The sequence below is a fragment of the Enhydra lutris genome, unplaced genomic scaffold (assembly GCF_002288905.1).
Source record: "Enhydra lutris kenyoni isolate GAN:26980312 unplaced genomic scaffold, ASM228890v2 scaffoldscaffold2, whole genome shotgun sequence".
NCBI lineage: Eukaryota > Metazoa > Chordata > Mammalia > Carnivora > Mustelidae > Enhydra > Enhydra lutris.
Genome location: NW_019154086.1, coordinates 2,488,390 through 2,507,782, shown reverse-complemented (window position 1 = coordinate 2,507,782; position 19,393 = coordinate 2,488,390). Strand labels below are relative to the sequence as shown.

The 19,393-nt window shown below is 40.2% G+C and overlaps 1 protein-coding gene across 6 annotated transcripts in view; it reads left to right on the top strand.

Annotated features, from left to right (window-relative positions):
- LOC111147588 (tumor protein 63) overlaps positions 1-19,393 on the top strand; it is a 224,840-nt gene that overhangs the window by 204,770 nt on the left and 677 nt on the right. For 3 of the 6 annotated variants that reach the window (XM_022503712.1, XM_022503721.1, XM_022503740.1), the window contains exons 11-13: positions 12,551-12,708; positions 14,953-15,097; positions 16,401-16,494. In XM_022503712.1, coding sequence (XP_022359420.1) covers positions 12,551-12,708; positions 14,953-15,097; positions 16,401-16,494 — 397 coding nt within the window. Of the gene's footprint in view, positions 1-5,249; positions 5,365-12,550; positions 12,709-14,952; positions 15,098-16,400; positions 16,495-19,393 lie in introns of those variants that run through there. The other 3 variants (XM_022503730.1, XM_022503759.1, XM_022503749.1) reach the window with 2 other exon arrangements.

The following is a 19,393-nucleotide window of genomic DNA, read 5'->3' as shown; positions in this document are numbered from 1 at the left end:
GCTTAAGTGTCTATACTGGAAATATTGGCAGAGTCTCTGTAGATAATGTAAAATGTATACATTGTAGGCCCATTTAAGTAATTCGGACATTCAACTCTACTCTTCAGACAAAAAGAAACGAAGCCAAAATCATCTTGCCTTTTACAGTAGAAATGTAAATGAACACTAAATAATGGTTATTTTCTGATACATTAATAGCTGCTATAGAGAGATAGCGACGGAAAGTACAAGAAAGAGGGCTCCTCATCCTCTTTTTAATCAGCATAAATGCAGTCGAGGACTTGGACTGCATCTGTGAAACTCTGGAGGCATCCTCTGAGCACCTGCTGGCTCTAGGGTACGGGATAGGCAGCTGAGCGGTGGAAAAGAAGTTTGTGCTCCCTTAAAGGACTTCAGGCTCATTGAGCATTTAAGACCTCATTTGCCTGGAAGGGATCTCACCATTTACTTTGAGCATGAAAGTTTTGCAAATCATAATTATAAGGTTTTACAGTAAGGCTGAGTGGGAAGTTTAATCAGAAGGTTTCTTGGGGACACAAAGTATTCCAAAGGAGAATGAGAACGCAGGGTTGCAGACAGAGTTCCCAATGCAAATCCTATATATTCTTTAGGATATCAGAAGGAAATATATGTTAATATATTCAAGTGTAAAACTGATTTAGTTCTTTGTAAAATCTTGCAGCAGGGATCAAAGAAACAGACCAGTAATATCATTTACAGACCAAGAGAGGCTAAGTGCCTCTCTCTTAAGAGGGAAATATACATGTGATGGTATTAAGAAACACTCCCCAAATGCCTCTAGTTCACTCTGGAAATGTCTGGCTCAGCCAAAATGACCTCAGAAGGATTACATAGCCACATATCATGCTGAAATAGTTACTCTGTGGTAGTCTTCCCTGTCTTTTTTCCAGCTAACAGGAGAAGAACTGTCAGACCAAATTGATACTTATTAAATGATGTGGCTTAGAAAATCTGGCCATTTAGCACAGGGGTTGGCAAAATGTTTTTTCTGTGAAACACCAGTAGTAAACATCTTTGATTTTTGGGTCCATATGTTCTCTTGTAACTTGCTACCTAGTTCTGCCTCTTGGCACAAAATCAACCACAGTGTGTAAATGAATGAGAGTGGCTGGTGCTTTTCATGGACACTGCACTTTAATTCCCTATCATTTTCGTATCATGAAAGAATTCTTCTTTTGAATTTTCACACTTTTAAAAACATAAATGCCATTCTTAGCCTGTGGGCCAGGTGTAGCCCATTCACTGTAGTCTGCCAGTTTTTGTTCTAGGCAGATGGGTGGATCTTCCTTCACGGCCTCTCAAGGCTTTGATTTATTTTCAAAGATTTATTTATTTTTTGGAGAGAGGAGAGGGAGGGGCAGAAGGAGAGGGGGAGAGAAACTTAACCAGACATAGGGCTTAATCTCAAGACCTTGAGATCCTGACTACCTGAGCTGAAACCAAGAGTCAGGCACTTAACCGACTGTGTCATCCAGGCACCCCATGGTTTAGATTTTTTTTTTTAATAGGAATATTTGGAAGCTAATATGTGTATCCTAAAGTAGAGAGGCATGGAGATGTTTTAGAAAAGCACACAGTGATTTATAAAATGGTATTTCAATATCTAACAAAACGACAGCCTTTAACAGAGATCTCTTTTTTCTGAGAAAGTTAGGCATGTCCATCCAGACACCAAGTATGGTTAATGATGAAATCGTATCATCGCCTAAGACTGCTATGGTTGAGTTGATTCATGTAACAAACTTTTACTGGAGACCTGTTACGGGTGAATTCCTAACCAGACCACATTTTGAATCTTAAGAAAGCTCTGGAAATTCGTTCTGCTCATTGTTTAAATTAATAGGACAATTTGAAACAATTCCTCTCGATCACACAATAAAAGGAATGGTTTCATGTCATACTTTTTGAGATTTTTAAGCAGGAAGATCCACTGTAGTCAGTCGGGGACGTGGGCAATTTGTGTTTGTTGACATAAGCATACATAACCCTGTGTTCGCAGGGGATGAGTTATCCAGGGCTCAGTCGGAGTGGCTGACACTGCTCTGGAGGGAAATTATTTTGTAAAGCAGTCTATTTCATCAAAGAAGAAAATGCATATTAAAATTGTTATTTTAAAAAGCCTGAGAGATATTAGAAACATATTGTCCCTTTCTTGCAAGTGTAGCCACAGATAAATAGTGAGGGAACAGAGCCTCATGGGTCCCTGGGGTATCCATTTAAAAGCAACATTGCATGTTTTCAAGTTGTTACCTCCCAGTATACAACAGTTAACTTCAATGTGATGATTTGTACATAGAAATGTGACAGACTGCAAAAGGAAATCTTTGCAAAATACAGACATTTGTTCTGATTTTGCCTTTGTTACATTTATACGGGTCTCCAACGATTGATAAATGTCTATATAAATTCTCCAGTTGCTGTGTTCTTCCCGAGTTTTATTCTCCCTCCCCCGACTCTCTTATTTTCATGCAAATCTCGAAGAAAGAGCATGAATGACTAGACAAAGAAAAATGGAAATCTGATTCCCTGACAATCATTTGAAAATAATAAATCACGTTAGAGAATGCCTATAATAGCCTGTGATTTCCTTTCCAAAAATACAGAACGATTTTATGCTGGTAAGGGATCAATTTTGTGTTTCTCTTTTTAGTAGCAGAAAAATTAGAGGGAAGGAAATATACAGTTTCTACTAAGCAGCAATAAAATATTTTCAGTTGAATTACTTCTTTTAGTTTTTCACTGTGTGTTTTCTCTCTGCTTGCTTTTCATTTATGCATGGTTTTCCTTTTTCAAAAATCCCTTCAGTTACCTTCATGATCATAGGCTTTATGGAGGTTAAATTTTACACTGAGTTCTTATGAATCAAATTGTTACAGATATGAGTAGGCTTTATACCATTTACAAAGAAATTTGATTTTAGTTGATTTGTTCACATGGGAATAAACATCTGAAGTTATGTTAATAGAAGCCAGAATCTAATGGGAGACAAACTGGACCCATTCTTGACACTAGACTGCTTACCTTCACATTTTCAAGGGAAAGTAACTCTTAAGACAGCTTTGGAGAAGCTGCCTGAGACCTTTGGAGTAATCTTTTGATGTGTGCACTTTGGACCAATAGTATTGCTTTTTCGTTTTTTCCTATAGTTTATCCTCCTTCTTGGCTTCCACTCTGATCTCAGGCCAACATCATTTTGTGAAAATTCTACTTAGCCGAACTCTTGTTTTCCCCTGGAAAATTATTTTTTAGTTTCTACTGATGGATTTATTTTAATCATAATACAAATATGTGACATCCCGAGGAGCCCTTAGGGTTTTCATTCTCCTTGAGATTTCTTGATGATTGTAGATTATCAGTAATGCAGGTCAGAGAGGGAGCATAGTGGGATCTTCAAGGTCATAGTTTTAATCTCATACCACAGCTGGGGAAACTGAGGCCCCGTGAACTACACCTTTGATTTCATGGCCAGTTTATAATAACACGAAGATGAGAATCGTATTTGGAAGACACAGCTCTTGGCAATGTTTCGTCGGCTTCATTAGTTAAGAAAGTTATAACAACACTAAAGCAAGCGTCTTTGCCCGCTTTTAGGTCTCTGCACCACTTGGCATTTATCCTTGTGGTTTGAATACGAAGTTTTACCTCTTTAAGCTCATTTGGCTATAACTTCCTTCAAGAATATTGATAGTTTTTCCTCAGATTGCATATCTGCAGGGGAAGCAAGCAGTATTTTGAGCATTATCGATGGAAGAAAGAGCAGAATACATACATCTCTACCTCATCATTAGGTGTGGTTTAGACCGTATTTCTAGGTTTGATTTAGAAATCCTTCACGTGTCCGGGGTATTTGTTTGAAATTGCCAGTCCCGTAGGTAAAAACAGGTGGATCTTGACAGTTTCACTTGGTTTAACCTTACAGGTCGAGGACCTGCACACTTTTTTGTAGTTTTACACAGTGCTACTTTCTGAATTTCACAGCTACGTTACAAAGTTGTCAGAGCAGAGATTTATTAGCTATGATTTGGTAATGAGGAAAAAACTGAGAGTAATTAAATTCAGATAGATTAAATCACTTTTCTAAGTTCTCACGTCTCATTGCACCACTAATCTCAGTTCTAGGTCTCAAAGTTTGAACCCCTGCGGTCCATATACTCTTATCATAATAAAAACATGATTTCTGCATGTTGTCTCACTGAGCCCTTGCTCCAAGAGAAGCCCCAAAGTGTACTATCCAAACAAGAAGTCAAAACTATAGCTCTTTACCCGAGAATAGATTGCTTCCCTGCTAATTTGTATGCTGGCATATTCTTCAAGATGATCTCGATTCTTGCTGGTGAGGTTGGTTTCCTGAATTCCAGCCCTAAGCAAGTAAAAATGGCTTTGTTGCTTTGCAAGGAGTAACTGAATGTGACTCAAAAGCCATCTGGGAAAGAATTCCCAAACAGTTCACGGGGTTGCACAATCTTCAGCAAAATGAAGAGGTTTGTTCCTGGCATCCTTGTGGCATAATTGATTTCTTAATTATGTAAAAGTTGCTTTCATGAGTTTGATATGTGCGTTTGTAGGCCAAGTTTGTGACTGAAAGGATTAAGATATTTATCCATTTCAATCTGGGCACCTACAAAATGCTCATTAATAGTTCTTCACAAATGCATGACGATGCAGCCCCCAGACTGATAAGATCATATTTCTTCATGCTTCATAGGTAGGCCAGACAGGAGCAATAATGAGGTATCATAATTGGGCCGATGACATTTTACCAAAGATTAAAATGAGTTCTTGTCTCTTCATTCTCTTTTTTTAATTTGTCCAGTCTGGTGTGCCAAGCAGTGTACTAAGCACCATGACGTACCCTGACACAGTAGTCCTCAAATGAATCACTTGTGGAACTTGTTAAAAATATGTATGCCTGGGCCCCAACCTGGCCTTTGAGGAATCTGGAAACTTTTATTTTTATTTATTTATTTATTTTTTTAAGTTATACAGGTGATTCTGATAATGCTGATTAACTACCACAGCTTTCTCTCATTTCTGCCTAAAATCTTGAGAAGTCCTCTCTGAGAAATTTTAGAGGAGGATGAAGAGGAAAGAGTAGAAATAGCTTCCCAGGCATTCTGTCCTGTCTCACTGTGATCATGAAGGTAGGAGGGTGTTTCTGTGTTCAGTTGATGTGAATTTATGAAGTCTGAAGCCTTCACCTCTTCTTTTTCTCTGGTTCCTCTCTGCAGTCTCCTTTCAGCCTGCTTCAGGAATGAGCTTGTGGAGCCCCGGAGAGAAACCCCGAAACAGTCTGACGTCTTCTTTAGACATTCCAGCCCTCCAAACCGATCAGTGTACCCATAGAGCCCCATATCTGTATTTGGAGCGTGTGTTTCTTGTGTTCCCATGTACGTGTGTGCACGCGCATGCGTGTGTGTGCGTGTGTGTTTGTGTGTGTCCAGCCCTTGTAAGCAGGACTTGAAGACACTTTGGCTCAGAGACCTAACTGCTCAAAGGCACACAGCCACTAGTAAGAAAATCTTCTGAAGGGACTCAAAACTTAAAGGATGTTTTCTACAGATTCTGCATCTTTAGATCTAGCACTGGGCAGTCAGGAACCCCCATGTTTGTCTGTGAGCTTTTGTGTTGTTCTTAGAAGGGAGGGGATCAGGTTGGAAAGAGGGGCATTAAGATGTTTATTGGAACCCTTTTCTGTTACCCTCTGTTGTGTTTCTGAAACTCTTAAAGAAACTTTTGAGCAGGTCTCAAACTTAAGATGTCTTTTTAAGAAAAGGAGAAAAAAGTTGTTCTTGTCTGTGCATAAGAAAATTGTAGGCGACTGAGATCCTCAGTCAGGCCTTTTTAATGCTGGTCATGCAATAATATTGCAAATAATAACACACTAAGGTGTCAAGTGTACTGCTGGACAGAGAGATGATAATTACTACAAGTAGCCAATGGGGGGGGTGTTCTTTTCTTCTTTTTGAGAATTTGCATTATCAGTCTTCTCCCCTCATATGTAGATAGAAAGTTCATGAACACTGTCAGATCCTACTAGAGCCACCTTGTTGGCATCTGATATGGTAGTTTTCCTTGCTCACAGAAATCCTTGAGCCCTATAGCCAAAGCCGTTGTCTAGACCCCAGGGCAAACAAACTTAATCTTGTCATTTTAATAGGAGGGTAAAACCACTCCAGTAATATTGTTCTGGGCAGTTCTAGATCAAAATGGAGTTCAAAGTCTTCTCCACAAGATCTCTGACTAATTTGTTAATTGAAGCCCCTATCTCTCAGCCCCACCATAGAACTGGCCATATGGCTAGCTCTGTTTACACTCCTTTGTTCAGGACACTTACGTTTTATTTAAGTGATGTCCAAGCAAACACACGTTCAAATCAACACTCCTGGTCTGAAACTTAAAAAGATAGAAAGGGTGGTTGACTTTCTTTTTCTTTCTTTCTTTCTTTTTTTTTTTTTTCCTCGAAGAGTTTAGAGAATCTATTTCTTTCCATTTTAAAAACATATTTTAAAATGATGGTATGAAGACTTTAAAAATCTTCCCCCATGTCTCCCCACACCAGATCACCAGCCCTTTATTCTGTGTTATCACAGCAATGATTTCTTGTTTTTGAGGCTGTTGCTTTATGGATGTGTGATTTTAATTTTCAATAAACTTTTGCATCTTGGTTCATCTTGCGGTTTTTCTTTTCTGTCTCTCTTCTTTTTTTTTTTTTTAATTCCTTAAATAACGTAATTTTCATTTTCGTGTGTGAAGTACTATGTGGAAGTCTAAAGAACAAGAATACTGAACGGTCACACTGGTTCTGTCTCCATTTCTGTCAGTATTTGGTGTTTTTACTGTATTGAGATCATCAGTCCTAGAAATACATTTCAGTGCCTACACCAACTTGAAATATATTTTGGCTCTGTGGGTGTTTCATTTCACCGTAAGGAACCAGGCATATGGCATCATTTGCCCACTTCTCTGAATAAGACTCAAGCTACATCTTCAGTTGCCAAACTTAAAGAAAACCCAAGTTTATTAAATAATTTGTCTTCTGTGACACAGGCATTCGCAAATATTCATCCAGGAGTATGTAATGGAAACTGTTGTTCAATTTTTTAAATTATAACAAGTTCCTATCTTTGAGTAATTGTTTTTAAAATCTTCAAAAACAATTGTTTCTGCATAAAAATAATGAATAGAATAGCTTGAAAAATGCTTAAGAAAAAACATTTTTATGTTTGACATAAAAACATGTTAATGAAATCAGATGAGCTCATTACATTAGCAAGGTGTTTTCAACGAATCTATTAACTCACTAAATTATTTTTAGAAAGTTTTTTTTTTTAAGATTTTATTTATTTATTTATTTGTCAGAGAGAGAGAGAGAGAGAGAGAGAGCACAAGCAGGCATAGTGGCAGGCAGAGGCTGAGGGAGAAGCAGGCTCCCTGCTGAGCAAGGAGCCTGATGTGGGACTCGATCCCAGAATCCTTGGATCGTGACCTGAGCTGAAGGCAGCGGCTTAACCAATTGAGCCACCCAGGTGCCCCTAATCTAGTAACTTTCTAATACCCTTTTAAGGGGTTCACAAATCCCTGAAAGGGTTAATGAGTATGCTTCATTTTTTGACATTTGCTTTTCTTTCACAAGTTTTTTTTTTTTTAAATCCCATCCTTATGTAAGTTTTTATGGTTTAGAGTGACTTATATAAATTCATATCTTTGAACTAATGGAAAATATTCTGCAGTTACAGTTGATCTATCTAGAGAGCAATGCTGCCTTTTGTACTTAAAGGCAAGATTACCCAGCTAGAGAGTAAGGTTACAGGTAGGACAGTAGTGGACAAACTTTCGAGGAGGAACACCTGCATTTCTGATGTTACATGGCTTCCCTCTTTTTGACCTTCCTTATATAGGGGGTATTTTGCTTTATCTGCAATATCTCTTCCCCCTTTCAGATTCTGCACTCCAGAAACTGTTTGCTGAAATAGATTTACCCTGAGAGATCACCACATTTTACTAGAGAGTTACGTTTTAACTAGCAATGAAAGATTTAAGGCAAAAAAAAAAAAAAAAAAGAATCCTTTGATGGGATTGTATGTATCACCAGCAAGATGGAGACGATGACTTTGAATTTATGTCTTTTCAAGAATTTGGACTCTCTGCCACATAGTCACTAGGCTTGGAATCAAGAAAACTGTTTTTTAATCCTGAATAATTTAAAGGTCACTTACAGCTCTAAGATACTGAATTTTATTCACAGAAACCTGAGTCATTAAAGTTAAGAACTGGGACTTGACTTTTTTAGGATTTCTCCTCAGAACTAGAAATACATGAAATATGCATGTCTATAGCTCTGTTATGTTGGATTCCTAGAAAAATCTGGTACTCATCTAGAGAAAACTGCCTAAACTTACACCTGGTTGTTTTTCTGAGGATAGCTATGTTCTCACTTTTTTCAGTTTTGAGGGTGTGTGTTTGTGTATAATGGGGCGGGGGATAAGAAACCATAGTGTCACAGATCCTGTTATCCTTAAATATTTTCTCCTCTTCAGAGTCCCCAGTAATCTTTGGGATTGTCCATTCAAGGACTATTACATTATATGTGTAAAGGAAAAAAAAAAAAAAAAAAACAATAAAAAAAAAAAAAAAACTTGTTCTTCAGGACCTTTAAATGGTCACAGATTTATTCAACTTGCTCCCTTTTCCACCATACAGAGCTTATCAGAACGTTCTCTGTATTTCAGACATTGCATACTTAATTATAAACAGACTGCCCTGACCTTGTCCTCTGTGTCTTTAACTCTCTCTTCCATATTAAAGGAGAGGCATTCAGAATTTTTTACTTTTTTGCACTCTCTTATCCCCATTCATCCACTCAACCTAATTCCTGGATTTGTTCAAGTGAGAATAGTTGCCACTTCCTCCTGTTAATTCTTAAACTGATGTCTCTCATCCCCTTGACAGAACACTGGAGTATTAAAACATTTGGTCCTGGAGCATAAGAGTAAAAAGAACCTATGTTTCTTGAGCACCTATAAGTCAAGGACAATGTCCAGGGTTCTTATGTAATCTAATTTAATCTTTTTTTTTTTTTTTTAAGGAATGTAGTATATTTTGTTTTTTATTATTTTTTGTTATTTTAAGAAATCTATTATTTTTAAAATTGAAGTATAGTTCACATGCAATATTATAGTAGTTTTAGGTGTACAGCATAGTGATTTGACGTTTTTATAACAATACAGGATGCTTACCATGATTAAGTGTAGTCACCATCTGTCACCACACAAAGTTATGACTATGTTATTGACTATATTTTCTGGGCTGTACTTTACATCCCTGTGACATTTATTTTATAACTGAAGTTGGTACCTTTTAATTTTCACCTACTTAGCTCATCCCTTCAACCTTCCTCCCCTCTGGAAGCCACCAGTTTGTTCTCTGTATTTATGAGTCTATTTTTGCTTTGTTTTGTTTGTTCATTAATTTTACTTTTAGGTTCCACATATAAGTAAAATCACGCAATATTCATTTTTTTCTATCTGACTTATTTCACTCTAGACCCATTCATGTTGTCACAAATGGCAAGATCTCCTTTTTATGGCTTAGTAATATTCCACACATATATCACATCTTTAACCATTCACATATCAGAGGACACTTTGGTTGTTTCCATATCATTTCCATATTATTTCATGCTAGTCTACACAGCAACTCTTCTAGTATAATATCTGTTCTACAGATTAAGAAAGTGAAACTCCAGAGATTTTGCATAACATCCAAAGTCAATTAGTTTATGTCAGATCAATTAATTTGTGTCAGTTAAAATCAACCCATCCAAACCTGGATGTTTTGGTTGACTCCAACATTCATGTTTCTTCTTTATTCATCTCTGGTTTTCGGGCTAATTTCCTAAAATAGTTTAGGCTGCTCATAATAAATGACCTAGTAAAACAGTCAAAAATAAATACCCACAAAAAAGAAATGGAGAAGGGAAGTGTGACAGGATTTGGAAGAAGGAACGTATTATAATAAAGCTCCAGAAAAATGCAAAGCTCTTAAAAATATTTTTATTTTCCTAATGGTGGACATCATAATTTTCTTAATGGTGGACATCAGTGGTTCAAGCGACGCTTCCATTAATTCTTGCTTTACATTTGAGTGATTTGGGGGCATGAAAGAGATAGAGGCCTCTTTAGGGTTACAGAGGACCAACCTGCCTCTGGAGTCTGCATAGCCTGCCATCTTAGGTACTTCGTTGTGGGCAGAGAGAAAAAGCACTTGTCAAAGCATCACTTGGCCACCTTACCCTGAGCTTTTCTGTATTTTGATATGGATTTGCAAATGTTCCTAAGTATATCCAAAGTGCTGACTCTTAACACAAGGCTTCCACACAGGGATGCAGTGGATTTGATGACAGCTGGGAGAACTGCCTTTGCTATATCCCTTGCCCCTGCTGTACCTTGGTCCCCCACATTTCTCTTACCACTTCACCCATTTCTTGACTCTGTAACTTATTGCACACTACTGTCTAATTTCTGACAAATTGCCACAGAATGAAAAAAAAAAAACCTCTCAGACTAGGAACCAGGAGACCTCTCAACTCATCATTCAGTAATATGGACTTACACACCTTTATTCTTAGAACTTATGCTTACATATCTGTAAAATAGAATAATTTCCGCCCACCTCTGCCTTGCCAGACCGTGTTCTCCTCCACGGGAATGTGACGGTCATTCAGTAAATGGATAAAGGAGAGCTTAGTAACCAGAAGTGTCTTACAGTTGGGAGGGCTTATTATATAAACACCTGTTTATACGACATGGACCTGTAATTGTGAGTTCTTCAGAGGGTCAAAAGAGAAAAATCCGTGCTCTCTTACTTTAAAATCAGTAATTGTAAAATGCAGCTGAATTGTTAATGGTACATCAACTGTCATCCTTATTTATGCAAATTTATACACAGTATATTGTTTGAATTCTTCCAGCCATGGCTCTTCAGAGACAAGGAATGGAGCCTTCCCCATTTTGTGTAATTATGGAGAATGCCGAGCAGTTCCGCAAAGGCCAGGTGTCGTCCCACAGCAGCACTCAAGTCCTAGAGCCCCCTTTTACTCTTCCTTCAGACATTATTATACTGTGTTTGTCTGGAACCTAGGTACATTTGTAGAGCCCTCAAAATTTTGTATTTTACATATTTATAATAAAACTCAGAAAACTTTTTTTTTTCCTCTCTCTCTCCTCTAACATAAATATGGCTGTAGGGAGGAGAGAGGCACAAAATAATGTCTTTTGTTTGAAGATTGTAAAAGGGGAGCGTTTCCCACCATGGGTTAGAAGTAGGCTCAAGCCCAATCTTCATTCTGTGGTCACGGTAATTACTCATTACCAATGCCGTATAGTCTATAAAGTTCTTCCTCCCCTTCTCCTTTCCAGTTCTCTCCATAACCTGACAAGGTAGGTTGGATTATTATCCCCAAGTGTCCACTACACTATGAGCTTCACACACGGGACTAGTTTTTGTCAGTTTCTCTACCTGTATCATCCAACTCAAGTAAGTGTATATATGTTCAGTTTATATAGTTTTCTAGTGAGAAAAAAAATGCAAGGGTGTTTTGTGGCCCACACAGGACCCATGGTTTCTAATATATTCTAAAGGAAGCCTTAAACTTCGATCTTCTGATGCTATATCCTGTTGCAATTATAGTAGATATCACCAGTTCTATACTCAGAGAAAAAGTGAGGAACAACCCTTGAGTAGGGAATGTCGTATGTAATAACATGCCTAGTATAACAAACCAATCCCAGTAAGTTTTCAAATCGAAATTATGCTAAATGGAATTGTTTGTTTTCCTTTGTCTCCCAGGAGACTTGTCAAAAGTCAACAGAAGAGTTGTTTGGGCTCCAGGCTTCTCCTGTATAGAGAGGCTGTTGGCAACCCCATGGGTTCTCTCATGGCCCATGAGCTTCTGTGCTGAGAAAGCAGGGTTCCACATTGGGGCCTCTGCATGCCAGCAGGCTATGCTGCCATTTCCCCATTTGACTGGCTTTGCACTTATTTTCTGCATATCCTAAATGGCCCAGGAAGCTGCCAATGAAGGTCCTCAGCTGGTTTGAAATTGGCACCTTCATGTCCTTTGTAAGCCTGTGGGTCTTCACAGGGTTCTTCTCCTTCATTGATTTCCAAGCTTGTTTGACTTGTAGGGCAAGACTGGATAAAGGGATGGAGAAAAAATAATATGGAGGCCAAAAGAAATTGCAATTATTTTCTCTCTCACAAAAGAGATTCTTTAGGAGGATGTTCAACTCTGTACTCTATACATTCAGGAAAAATATGATTTGATGATAGCCTTGCAATCCTTCCCTAGTTAAAAAAAAAAAAAAATTCTCAGATGGAAACACAAATAACTTCTTGTCATAGGTCCTAGAGGAATATTTTTACAAGTGTATAGCTTAAGGTCATGTTTTAATCTGAGACCTGTTCATATGACTAGTCCTGCCTCTCTAATGTCATATGCTCACCGTCATTCCCATGTTTGTGTTCCTAGGACCTCGATGCAGTCTCAGTCTACATACGGTAACAGCTCCCCACCTCTGAACAAAATGAACAGCATGAACAAGCTGCCTTCCGTGAGCCAGCTTATCAACCCTCAGCAGCGCAACGCCCTCACCCCTACAACCATTCCTGATGGCATGGGAGCCAACAGTAAGTGCTTCTTCCTTTAGCTGCACCTTAGGGGTCAATGGGGTTAGTGTAGGGGAAGACTCTGCTCTAGGATGTGGGAGAGGCTTGCTCCTAAACTAAGGAGAGGCAGAGCAGGACAGAACAGATCACAGTTTCATGGCTTGAGTTTCTTACGGTGAACTTTTTGTCACTTTGGAAGTGTATAGTTCATTACAAAGCACAGTGGTAGAGATAAAGGAGGTTGTTCCTTCAGTAGGGTAAAGGACCTCTGTGATAACAACATTCCACTTCCTGTCAACCTGGTTGGGGCCCACCTCCTACCTCCTTTGAGAAAGCAAAAAGGAGATCTATCCACCATGTAGAAAGTAACATGATGTAATAAACTTAAAAGTCTAGAGAAATAGATTGTGGAGTCTGGACTCTATAGCAGTATTAGCTGTGCAACTGTGGGCAAGTGCCTCTCCGCTCTAAAATTCTGTTTCCATTCATAAAATTATCACTCTGCACATTTAACCTCTTATGATTCTGTGCCCCGATGACCTTGGCCTTCTCAGCTTGTCTACTTCATCTTGTGTAGTCATTGAGGAATTGGCATAGAGAAGGGAGTCTCCCATTTACTTATTCATGCAAAGACTAAGTCTAATTGTAAGAGGTAACATGAGAATCAGCCGTCCAAATGGATGATGATTGCTATATAGCATTGCTGTAAATAGAATTATTCACTAGAACTAAATCTAGCAGAGTGAATTCCCAAACTAGAGAAAACCAGAAGGAGGATAAAATGCAGAAGGATGTCTCCTACCCTCAGGGATGCAGAAGCCCAAACACTGTATTTGTATCCTGAAAGGCCCCTCAGAAAACAATGCCTCCATCTTGTCCTTTGAAATCCTTTATTATTCTGATCAGGCCTTTCAATGTGCTTTTCAGTATTGCCTTAAAGAGACTAGGGTTTTTTGTTTGTTTTTGTTGGGTTGTTTTTTTGTTTTTGTTTTTGTTTTGTTTTGTTTTAAGAAGTTAAGGGAAGCTAGGATTGTGACTCTCTATGGTCTGATGGCAAACATTCAGATTTAAATGAGATAGAGTGTATGAGGTATTGTTGCCTGGTCTGGCAACAAAGACTTGAGAGCCAGACTGATCTCTCACCTAGGATGCGTTCATCCTAAGGCTCAAATCCTCACCCCTTGATAGGTCTGCTGCTTTGACAGTAAAAGGAAAAAACACCATGTATATTTTTACTTTATTTTCTTCCTTGTGACATTGTAGAGTCCTTTTGTTCCTTCAGGTTTATAAAAGTTATAGTTTGCCTACTTTTTCTCATTTATACTTCACAATTTTTCTTTAATGTCATTGACAAAGTCAGAGGGAAAACTGATGAGATATGATAAAACCATGCTCCTTAGCTGCCCAGTTAGTGGCAGAGGCCTCTCCTTTTTGGCATATCTTATTCAATAAAAAACAAAACAAAAACCAAAGAAAACCAAATTGCATTAATCTTTTTATAGATATGTTCCTTTACTCTTTTTTTGACCTGAAGACAAAATTTGCTTCATAGATATTATCGGTATTAACCTTTTCTTCTCTATAGGTGAATGTTTCCAGTTTGTAGTTTAGTTAAAAAAAAAAAAAAGTTGAGGTTGCTGGTACCTCTGAATACAATCCAGAAATGGACCCTAAGAAAGAGCTGGGATCTTTAATTTCATCCTTCCTTATTAGGCTTATGGCTCCCAAATATTGCAGTAAATCCTCCTATCCCCAGACAAATATTCCAGAGGTCACTGTCTCATTCACAGGTCTCTGCATTTGTTCACTGCACATCAGTTTACTGAGCATGTGATTGATGCCAGGCACTGTGCAAGGGTTTGTGGGGATTGAGACAGGTACAGGATCTAATCTCCAAGCTTGAGGCATTAGCCTAATGAGAGAGACAGAAGTATAACCCACGAAAGGCAGATGCAAAGAGGAATATGTTAACATCAGGAGTAATGAGCATTTAGAGCATTAGAAGTAGGGAAAGAAGTGGGGGGAGATGATTCTAAGGGAACATGTGAAGGTCGAAAAGCGTGCATCTAGTTCGGAGTTTGGTGACTGTTCTGTTCTGTTGGATGAGATGTAGGGTGCTCGAAGGGGTGCAGTGAGAGAGAGAAGGCTGGCTAGGAAGGCTGGTGAATTCGGCCCTAGGTAACATTAAACCAGGCAAAATGGACCACTGGGAAGCAGGTACTGATGACGGCAGTAACCCTCTCTGTTCCTCCTGCTTCTGTTCAGTTCCTATGATGGGCACCCACATGCCAATGGCTGGAGACATGAATGGACTCAGCCCCACCCAGGCCCTCCCTCCCCCACTCTCCATGCCATCCACCTCCCACTGCACTCCCCCACCTCCGTACCCCACAGATTGCAGCCTTGTCAGGTGAGTCCACAGCATGTGCCCCTGGGGGCCTGTCCTAAGCAACTCTGGGTGGCGGAGGGTGGACAATCTCAGAGTTCATGACACAGCTGGGGGAAAAAAAAGGGAAGGAAGCAGACCTTCCTCTGGTGGCAGTTCAACACTGTTACCTCTGATCTGTGGAGTGGTCAGCAGTGTTGCATCAAGGAAAAGCACAATGATCCGCATGGGAAAAAGTGAAAATGTGAGTTGATAGGCATATCATTTTTCATGCCTGTTTCCCCCCATCTTCACTTACACCCCCCCCAAAGTTTTACACGGTCAGTTGGGGCCTTCGAATTGGTGCTCAGGGCTGGGGTTCCCAGAAGGGCAGTAAACTTGCTATCTCGCTCCCTTTCCCATTCTCCAGGACTCATAGCTCTCAGCCACCACGGCCTCGTTATGTCAGAGGGGGATGTGCATTAAAAAGTTTGAATGTATGCAAAAACGACAGAGACTTGCAAGAACCCGATGGTCATTGCTGCTTTGCCATAGGCATGAACGCATGTTCTAGGCAAGAGCACACAGATAGCCAGAAGAAAGAAAAGCATAAAGCCTCAAAGGCAAGAGTGGGTGCCATGTCTCCTGCCTAGCACACATTGGCTGCCCCTACTTCATGTGCAGAATGATCCTCTCATTTGGCTGCTGGAATAATGGGCGTTGGTCCCCCTGTGATTAATGCAACAGTACCAACCAGCATCAGCCAGACAGATGGCAAAGTGCACGGCTTGTGCCACCCAGCCTGTGGTTTGGTGATGGCGGCCTTACCCATCTGAGGCCAGCACACCAAAGGAGGCATCTGTATTCTGAGCAGGACATAAATCAGAAAGCAGTAATGACATCAGGGCATAGTGGCCTCCAGTTTTTCTTAGCCACACGCACCGTTCTCAGAAACCCACTGATAAAAAGCAATTCTAGCGGAGATGCTCTTTCAGAAGTGAAGAGGCAGGAGGCAAGAGCGCTGGGAACCTGACCCCTGGACTCCTTCCTTTCACCCCCTGCAATGGCTCCTAAGGCACTTACCTATGTAGAGCACCAAGAATTCCACCAATCACTGCTCTGCAGGAATCCTCGGAGTTGATTTTAATTTCTATAGACCTAAAGTTCAAGTCACTACCTATCCCCAAACCTCAAACCCAAGGCCCACACGGATTGATTTCATCTCCCCCTAGCCTCTCCTGTAAGGCATCCCAGGGCAAAATGTTGGGTTTTCCTTTACCTCGCCAATGCAGTTGGGGTGAACTTTCTTTTTCTGTTTCCTCCTTCCTCTTCCCTCCTCCCTCTGCAGTTTCTTAGCGAGGTTGGGCTGTTCATCATGTCTGGACTATTTCACGACCCAGGGGCTGACCACCATCTATCAGATTGAGCATTACTCCATGGATGTAAGTAACTGTTAGACATTTCTCTTGAGTTTTATTTCTTCCTTTCTTCCCTCTGGTGACATCCACCTGGTAGTTCAGTTCCCCCTGGTTTTAACACTGGTTTTTAGCATGCCCTCAGTCCTCAATTTCAGTGGAAACCATTACCAGATTAGAAAAACTCCCAGGCCTCCGCCTACATATCTGAGAAGGATAGCAATCAGTCTTCCTCAGCTCATCAGCTCAGCCAACAGTTGTCTGTTGCACACATATTCTATTCAGAGTGGGAAAGAGGAGATCTAATTCCTGCCTCCACGAAATTTACAATCTCTGAAGAACTCCAAGAATTTTCTAGATGTTCTCATTAATCGGTATGAGACTCCAAAGAAACTAGCAGGAAGCAGGTGATATTATTCTCACTTTAAAACATGGAGAGGTGACAGTACAATCATTTGCATCATGAGATGATGACAGAACCAGGAATAGAGCCCTGAGGTGGAAGCTTCTGGTCTTTAACTCTATTCACTGGCTTCTTCTACCTTTCCTTAAAGTCAGACTTTAAGGAGGAGTCCGCTGTTTCTCTGTTAGAACTGTGTGTTCATTCATTTTCAATTCTATCAGAATAAGGTCAAGCCATCCCTGATCATTGGCAAAAATCACTGGTCATGGTTCAGGTCCCATCCATGCTTTTTATAAGAACGAGAACCTGGGGTTATCACTTTGCCTCTCTGAGCCTCAGTTTATCAAATGGGGTTCAAAAGCCCTTCCTTCTGGCTTTGATGTCCCTTGTCTTTTGGAGCAAGCTGGATAGAAGGGGACTTTTTCTTCCTTCCAACACTGCTTCTTGAACTGCTCACATGGGAGCTTGTATTGTTCTGGTTTGCAGCAATCCAATTCTCCTCCCAGGCTGCCCTTCATGCTGCTCTCTTTGGGGTTTACTATCCTCTTTTCCAGCTTCCAGAGGGCCTTTTGAACTGGTGGAAGAAGATACTGTCTGCCTCTGCTGCTGCTTCTCTAGTTGGGATCTATTCTTTCCCCTCCTTGAGCACCGATGCTAGAGATGCCCCTGCAGCATGAGAATCCCCCAGCCCTGTGATGATGAGAATATGCCTTACCGCCCTTCCGCCCACCCCTCCACCCCCCACCCCATAAATCACCCTGGCTGCTATTCTCTGATGGAATGAATTAAGTGGAAACTGTAATGCAAGCTTTAGGAGTAAGTTTTGACAAGTTTCATGTCACTTTACAATGGTGTCCATCCGTTGAGGAGAAGAGAGCTGCCCTGTGCTTGACAGCCCTATGTGATAAAACAGGGAATATGTCCTTTCTTATATTGTTAAAATGATGCCTTCCACTTGCTGACTGTCCCCACTGGGGAGTGTGTCAGGAGGCTCCTCCCTTGGCTCTTAGCATCTGCAGATGTCCTCCACAAGTCCCTCTCTGCTGGTGTTGGCTAGGTTTCATGTCAATGTCTGGGCCACAGCTTCCTCACCTGTCAGTTCTGAGTTCTGATCTATCCAGAGAATCACACAGCTTGATGGGGGATAGTGTACAGAGTTCTGGACTTACTGAGAATTTCCGAAGCATAAAGACTTACACTTCCTTATTTATGTGTGGGTTGCCTTTTTATAACGTATCCTTCTGCTAGACTGGGAAATCGGAGGACGCATACTATAGGCATCCAAAAGGGGAAGTAACTGGGAGGCTCTCTAAATTCTGCAACCTCTCCTCAGCTTCTCCCATCTCATTACTGGAAATAGAAACCCTTTCCAGCTTTTTGTCTCTCAACGCCTGTCTGAGTTGCTTGGAATCTCTTCCTAGAAAAAGAATATGGTTCATTTGGCAAGTTTTCCTAAGTATCCCCTCTAAGATGCTGGGATGGCTTCATAAAAATTTAATATAGTAATAATGCAAATGGTTAAGCTTTAGATAGTGTGCTTCATAACTTCCAAAATACTTTCACATCCATATTTACACCTGAACCAATACTGTGTGTTGACGTAAAAAAGGAATTCTGTGCCGTTTTACTAAGGAAGAAACTGAGGCCAATAGGGGAAAAGTGACTTGAGGAAGGTCTAGAGCCAGTCAGTGACAGTATAAGAACCTCTGTCAAGAGCTTCTTACTCCAAGCACAGTGTTCTTTCTACCCACCACGCTGCTCCATAAAAGAGTAAGCCATCACTGAAGCCAGCTAATGAAGGGATAGTGCAGATAACTGTGAGAGATGTCATTGCAGTTAGTTAAGACAGAGCATGTTCATAATGCCTTCCACTCACATTCATAGAACATGGACACATACTCTGCATTTGGATACCCTGATTTATCCAAACACCAGTGACCTTCTGGCCATTAGGGCAGTTTTAGGTTCAGAGGCTGTCCTGAGTCCCCAATTCATTTACTTAATTGGGTAACTTTAGACTTGTCAACCTCTCTGACCTTCAGCTTTTCGACCTATAAAACAGATACCACTAATCTGAGCATTAAATGAGATCATGAATTAAAATAATTAGTTCAGTGCCTGGCATGTAGAAAGTGTTCATTACCTGTTAGCAATCTTTTCTTCTCATCAACTTACTTGAGCAGTGGTGATGGTCCATTAATCTCTCTCTTCTAGTCACAAGAGCCAGGTAGATTTAAGAGTTGGAAGGTACCTTTATCTTCTGTTTTTGTTGCAGGATCTTTGCCGTCTGATCTAACCACTATCCCTATTTTACCAGCAAAGAAACTGAGACCAGGCGAGAATAAGTGAAGTGTTATCCACAAGCAGAAATGGCACCTCAAGGCTGTACCTTTTGCTTAGTTACATATAATGCCAAAGGTTATCTGAGAACTAATCATATTTTGTAGAGAGCAGTAAATTCACGTGGGTTAAATCAGAACACTGGGAATGACAAAATGATGTGGACTAAATATCAATTTGTCT